At 35.1% G+C, this 7448-nt stretch overlaps 1 protein-coding gene across 1 annotated transcript; it reads left to right on the plus strand.

Annotated features, from left to right (window-relative positions):
• Positions 1–479: 479 nt before the first annotated feature.
• LOC111321846 (uncharacterized) lies at positions 480–6140 on the plus strand. The gene is made up of 2 exons (XM_022924825.2): positions 480–698; positions 4229–6140. The coding sequence occupies exons 1-2, from the start codon at positions 596–598 to the stop codon at positions 4771–4773; spliced, it is 648 nt and encodes a 215-aa protein (XP_022780560.2). The 5' UTR covers positions 480–595; the 3' UTR covers positions 4774–6140.
• The last annotated feature ends 1308 nt before the right edge of the window (positions 6141–7448 follow it).

Below are 7448 nucleotides of genomic sequence, written 5' to 3' on the forward strand. Positions count from 1 at the left end.
TTTTTAAAAATCGAGTTTCCAGATGGGAAAATCAACTTTGAATCGTAATTTTACCAAACAATCTAAATATATCTCTTAATCTGATATGAAAAAAACCAAAGCATATACATCAAGATCATGATTAAGTTGAAATTACTGGTAAACTTTAAATAGCAGTGACAATCAACATCCACCAGTGACTAATTCAGTTCACCTGTTCAATTTTTACATTCTTAATGGTTACTTTTGCTGAATGTATCGCTGATTTTTCCTAAATCCTTTTTTTTCAACATCATTTTGTCAAAAACTTGCACAACGCTGCTATTTGTTCGAAATGACGCTCAAATTTTTTTGATAAGAACAGTTTCACATCTGCAAATATCTTTGATATTAAGAGATTTCCTTTATGGACAAAGCGAGTTTCTAATTTGACAGTTGAAATTTAAAAGACAAAAGCCTGTTTTTTAATTAGTAAGTAATATTGAAATTGCTGCCTGTGTGGTTGTTCCTGTATATAATTATGGTATATTTGATTTTCGTTTATACTGTCAGCTTACGTTGAAGCGTTATTCTTCGGAATCCTCGATGAAAAATTTAAATAGTGATCGTTTAAGTTATGAAGCGAGAGGCAAGCTACGTTTATAAAATGCTCAAAGTTTTTCGTTTCTTTCGCCGAGGACATCGCTCTGTCGATATGAGTGGAACGGAGGTGGACAAAGGTTTGAACTGTTCCATTTTCGACTATTTATTTTCAGTTTTTTTCATGTTTGTTTTTCGATTTTTTTCTAGTGACCGATGTTTATGGTATCAAACAGACGTTTGTTACAACATTTTATTCCAAAACTATATTTTTCGTATATTGGCTTTTTTTCTGTTAGGGGAACCAAATACATATCCAGCTGGGTTTTATTTAGCTGATTATGGGAAAACGTTTAAAATCTCGCTTCGTATTCTGAAATCTCACTAAAAATGTAACAAAAGGATTAACTGATAACAATAGTTTTTGCTCTAATATAGAGTAACTCATAAAGAAACCAAAACTTCATAATTTCTGTTTCATACCTTATCGTTGACATATATACCCAAACCTTCATCTTTGCATGAAAAAGAAAAACAAACTTTTCTCTAAATAAACAGTCACTCGTGTTTCTAACTGACAAAATTAAAGGTTTCGTGCCTTACGCATTTCATCTAACATCGTTTCCTAGATTGAACTTTGCATTAAAAACGCGAGCAACTTTCGCCTTTAGTCGGGATGAGCCGAGCTTTAATTCCATCTGGAAACACACAGAATTATGATATCATTGTCTATAATCAAATCACATCAGCAACGATGCAGAAATGTTCTGTAGCGTTCATCATTTAACTGCGATTGCAGCAATCTTATTACTGTACGTTTGAATCACTCATTCTGAATGCGTGGATTTCTTTGGTCGGGCGTAGGATAGAAGACTCGAAATATTTTTAAATCTTTCCGCATGCACAAGGTTGTTGTATTGTACTGATATAAAACTGTGTTTCAATGGAAGCGAAAAGGAGCTTGATCGAGAAAATATCTCATGGTTGAATTCCATCCTAGCTTAATTGTACTTTCTATGACGGCACCATATTTCGCAAGCAAATTATTGTAACGATGTAGATTCCCCCATTTTCAAACGTTTATTTTTTTTATTTCAGTGTTAGATTAAGTACGTTATGTTTCTCAGCTTTAAGCAGACTTTTATTTAAATGTTGCATGTCTACTATTTTATGACGTTTATCCTCCATATCGCTTTTCACTGAGCAATCAAAAGAATTTAATTTTTTTGGTTGGTTCATTACGCGTGTCTATTTTAGGTAGACTGTACGTCAAGTTCTTCTAATGACGCATGTCTGTTAAACTATGATGTTCATCGTCCAAATTATTTTCCAAAAATTATATATAATAAGGTTGTTTTAGTTGATAAGTTAGGTTTGCCATTTTCAGGTAGACTTTACCTCAAATGACGCATGTCTGTTATTTTGTGATTTCCACCTTCCGTATCGTTTTTAATCAATCAGTCATGCTCATGCAAGGTATGATTATTTTTTATTTTTCTTGTTATAACAACAAACCTGAAAAACTCTTCAATCATTTCAGCAACGGCCTGTCCGAGCGAAATTTATTTTTTAGTATTTCTGGTTGCTTTTGGCATATTCAATCTTCAAAAGTTTTTGCCTGGAAGTAAATATTAATAATCGTTACCATTTGATGAAAAGTTATTATCGAAGTTATAAATTTTTCCGCGATCATGCATCAAATTTAATATAATTATACTGCTTCTTTTATATTTATGTAAGTGAATTTTAGTGTTTTATTAATTTTTTCATATTTTTTTATACAAATTAAAAACCTGTGTTTCCTATCGAACAAAAAGACTGTTCACTGTAAACTTTTCGTACCTGTACGGGACTTAAAATGTTCTTGGCTAATAAAACTTTTCTCAAAGAAATTTCAGAATAATAATTTAGTATTCAGTGACAAAGTGGTAGCTAATAGCGATATCCATCTGTTTCTTAAAGGTTAGCTTTTTTAGTTAACACATCTTTCATTTAAACTGTTTATTTGGTGATGAAACGTCTGGCGATTGGTTATCAAAATAGTTCCCTCGACAATCCAAGGAACACATGCATTCAAAGTAGCTCATACTCTGTACTTACACACTGCATGCCTATGTTTATTTTTGACCGTTGAACGTTTTGACTGCATGATTACGTGATCTGATTCTCAATACGATTGCGAAACTTAAGGAAATGAAAAATATAATAATCTTCAGTTTGATGTTAAGGTTTTTTTCATTTGTTTTGCTTTGTTTTGTTTTTGCAATAATGTTTTTGTTATTAAGTAATCGATGACGTCGGTCGGTGTATTTCGTAAGTTGTCGTGTTTTTAATTCTATATTTTTCCTTTCCGCAATCAGCTTTCAGCCGAATTTATCCTTGCATACAATTTCGTGGTGTGTTTGCAATAAAAAAAATTGATAAAGTTGTCAGATCTTACCATTATTTTCTTTAAACTATATACGTGTGGCACCGAGAACGTTGTCCTGGATCGCCACATCGGGTTTACATAAGCACGAAAATGCGGTTTTTATCATTATCATTATTATTATTATTATCATTATTATTATTATTAGTTTTGCATCAGAGCAGTATTTTAGACACATCATATTAGTAATTTTTTATAACTGTTATTTTCTCAGTTGCTCAAAATTAGATATGAGATAATTTAGTATGACAAATTTAAAAAAGGGGGCCTTAGTAATTTCAAAACCGACGTTTCGTATGCTGGGGTGATTTTTTAATTAATTTTTCTACATTTACATATACAAAATTTCATGCGTGGTCATCAATCACGAAAATCAAGGAGGCGAAAATTGAATTTGATGCTTGAGCCTTTTTCTGTAGTTGTGATTAGGTACCGAGAACGAGGATACTGTGGGGGTAACTCAAGTGGTTATTTGTTCGAAAACGTTCTCTCTGATTGAGAATACAACAGCAAACGTATTCAGTATTTCAGATTTGGTAACAAGCAATGCAAAATACTTTGGTTCAATTCCGGATCGAAAGTTAATGGAGCAAACGGAGGTTTAATTTAAAACAGAACACGATTTTCTTCCCATTAATGCGTCTACCTTGTTGTGATTCTCCATTAGGTAAGCACACTTCACCATGTACATAAATGGTCCTAAATGTCAGAAGGAACGTTTTTACGCTTATCAGTTTTCGTTTCACTTTTTTTGGTTTTGGATTTGTTTATATGTTAAAAAAGCTGATGACTTTGATTTTGGCATTGCATATTATTCGGAATTTCTTAGTATTTTGTAGAAGGCTCGATAATGAAGTACCCAGTAAAAACAGAATATAGATTGACTTGTCCAATACATATACTTATTTACACTACAAATTCCAGAATAAACTACAAACTGATTTGTCCACGTTGTTCTCAATTTAGTAAGCTGGTAACGAAGTGTAAATTGAATTTGTTTTGTGTGGTTAGACGTAGTAAGGTTAAAGCACATATTTGTTTCTGAATTCTGCCATGTTTTCTAACAACATGTCTCAAATCGAAGTTTTGCAAGCTGGCGGTAAGACGAGTACACGAAATACTGGAACGTAATATGGTAAAGTTTCCAGATTCATGCTTTTAAAAAGATGCCATTTACTTTAAACCAGTGGGAAATGACTGAGTCCAGAGTCGATTTTGTGTTTTGTTTGTTCTTTTTCACAGAGGCAACCTTTTGGTCAAAGAGAGGACGCCAGAGAAGAAAGCAACTCGAAAGCGAGTCGCGAAAAGCGAAATATTTGGTCAACGCAAAGTCACTCGATGAAGGCACAGAAATTTGTACTGGTAAAAATGATATTCCTACAGAAGGAAAGCCGGCATCACATGAGAAATCTTTTAAAGCTATGTCCATAGAAAGCTTAACACTACGAAAGAGAGAGCGATCATGTTCTCGGCCGTCGCCTATGAATTCTGCTGATTTCTGGTTGCGGCACTTCGACGGTGAAAATTCAGTCTCGTGGAGAACTTTCCGAGCTGCTTTTCTGGAGGACTACGGATCTGTAATACAAGAATTTGCTCCTAATAGAATGCACTGGATCTTAACAATTGTGCACACGGATATTTTTGGCGCGGCAGAAGACATTCATAAATTGTATTATGAGAAATTTTGCGGAAAATCCGAAAATCCGGATCGCATTTGGATAAAGGTCAAGGAGTACGCGTCAGAGAGGATTTTTCGAGAGGGCGTCATTGAATCCATGTTTGAGTAGACTAACATAATTAAGTAACGGCGAGAAGAAAGTGAAAAAAGGGCAGACAACAAATGAAATAAACTGGAACCCAGGCGCCTATCGTATCATTACCATCGATTCTTATGACGCAGATGTCCACTTTGCATCATATCAATTAAGTTAATTTACAACATGATATTATCATCTCCAAAAATATCATCAAGATCAATCATGATTCTATTAGTTTGTGTCTGCACCTCTATTAAGTCCTGTGTTTTATAGCCAAATGCCAATATCTTGTTGAAATCATCTTCAGCCTGAGTTTCAAAACCACGCGGATTTATGGGCAGTGTCAGGAATCTGAGCCATGGTGAAAAAACACATTTTATGCGTCATTTCCAAAATCAAAAGCTAGATTTTGGCAATTAATTTTGCATTAGAGCACGACAAATATTCCCTTAAGAGAGAAAAAACTTTCCACCAGTTCACCGACTCAAAGGTGAACCAATATTGTAGCGGACCAAAAAGTCGCCTTATTTTTGACAAAACAGTGTCAAAAAATTGTCATAGGCAGAAAATTTGAGTTCTTATGATGAAAGTTCTCTCCTTGCTTTGTGTAAAAAAAGTGGAACTTGAGGATGTTTCGTTTCACTGCCGGGGTATTATTCCTACCACTGGTGTTTTTCGCGTTCTTCTAAAAATCTCTCAAAGCATGATATGTTCAATTATTATTGCGCTCCACGGTTGAGTTTTTGCCTCATATTACGACGATGGAAGGGATGATTAGCTTATAGTACTTGTGTAATCACATCTGAACAAACCAATCGGCTTATACAAGCGCTATTCACTCGCTTGGTATGTTGTGATACTTGTAAGAGGAATGAAAAAATTTGTTTAACGGATAATTGATATTAATGGCTGTATTATGTTGATAACCTTTCTGTTCCATTGCTGGTATGCATGATTAAAAGGCTTTGACTGATCAGGAGCGTTATCTGTTATAAAAATTTTCAATTAAGTGTCGAAAATAATACAGAATTGCTTTGTTTTAATTTACTTCGCACTGAGATTAGTCCAGTCCACTCTCAACCAATCAGATGCAAAACTGAAACCAATCACCAGTTGGTCGGCCGCTTTTTCCCGCGCTTTGGGCAGTTTGGTCAGTTTTACTTTGAGTTCTCACTAGCTCTTTAGGGTATTTCCTTTGTGAAATCGATACATATTTTATAGATCAAAAATTTTCAACTTCTTGATTACAGGTTCAGTATGAGCGTTAAAAGTACTTCTTGATAGCATTTGGACAGCATTTGAGATCATGTTTTTCATATCACTACCGTTGTATTTAAAAAAGCGAGTTCATTTTCCTTCCATGTAAAGAAATAAAGATAAAAATGAAAAACTCTTGAGCTGCTTTATTTTTCCTTCTTGTTTCTTTTCGACGGAAATAATCAGAGGACAAATATCGACGTGGACGGGGGTGAGTCGCACGAAAATTAATGGATACGTTACACCTCAGGTCAACCCAAGCGCCACTTCCTCAGCATTTTGAACAAAGTCTTCTCCCAGCTGTAGGTTCTAAGCTTGCGTGGCACTTGAAAGGTGTAACCGAACCAGAGTCACTAGTGTATGGAGTCCAAAGTGCTAACCATTTATTTGGGCTGTATAGTCTCCCTCAAGAAATTCTGCTAACGCAACGAATCAGTTCACAGCCAATGTAACGGAGAACACGGCTTTTAGGTTAGCTGATTGGGACGAATGTCATGAATGACGTGACTGATAGCGTGAAATACTATTGTCACATCATACAGTTTATCCCATTTAGAACCGAATGTCATTTAATTGAGGCCTTTGTTTCATTTTGGGGTCAGTTTTAGAATTAGCCGGTGGCAAATCCTCTGCCTGCGTGGGTTTTTCATAAACTAGCTTAAAACGTAGCCCTTGTGTCATATCTTACTCTGTGTCTGCAGTACGCCACACTGGGACACTGCATTCGAGTACGTGCACTTCATCAGGCTGCTTATATGTTAGTAGCGCAATCGCCTACGATTTCCTAGTTTCACACGCACGCGCGCATGCGCATTACCTTGTCCTTTCCCCTAGGGGTTCTGCTACTACAAGTTTGGAGAGCACTGCAAGAGTTGCTTTCCGCTGCACCTTTAGCAACTCTATTGCTTCTCTCGTGCTCTCTTTAGTTTTTATCGAAAAAACTCCTCATAAGAAGTTTTCCCCAGCATATTAATGATTCCCTCGAGATTAATGACGTTTTTATCTTTGATCTATGTTTAAAATAATAAAAAATAAAACGCCAAAGACCAACTGGGAATGAGTAAATTATAAACTGTAAAACTTTATTTCAGACACGATAGATACTTAAAGCCAGAGGCTTGTGGGGTCGTGTTATCAACTAAAAATATAAACAACAAATATAGAAGGGTTAAACTTGATATCTGTAAAACAGTGCTCGATACATATAGTAGAGCGAGTATAATGTGTGATAGGCAGAAAAAAATCAATCAACTACTTTTCATCCCTACAGACCCGTTTCGTTTAAAAATCCCCTGATGAGTGGGCAACCACGAAACAGGTCTGTATGGATGAAATTTAGTTGACTGATTTTTTTCTGCCTATCACACGTTAAACAAAAAATATATATATACAACTTCTTTTAAATATTAATTCTATATATATTCCAGACACTGCCAAGCCGTCACTCC

The sequence above is a fragment of the Stylophora pistillata genome, chromosome 13 (genome assembly GCF_964205215.1).
Source record: "Stylophora pistillata chromosome 13, jaStyPist1.2, whole genome shotgun sequence".
Lineage (NCBI taxonomy): Eukaryota > Metazoa > Cnidaria > Anthozoa > Scleractinia > Pocilloporidae > Stylophora > Stylophora pistillata.

Coding starts and splice junctions, on each gene's coding strand:
- LOC111321846 (XM_022924825.2), top strand. CDS start 596: ATGAAGCGAGAGGCAAGCTACGTTTATAAAATGCTCAAAGTTTTTCGT. Junction 699..4,228: donor TGGAACGGAGGTGGACAAAG/GTTTGAACTGTT, acceptor TCTTTTTCACAG/AGGCAACCTTTTGGTCAAAG.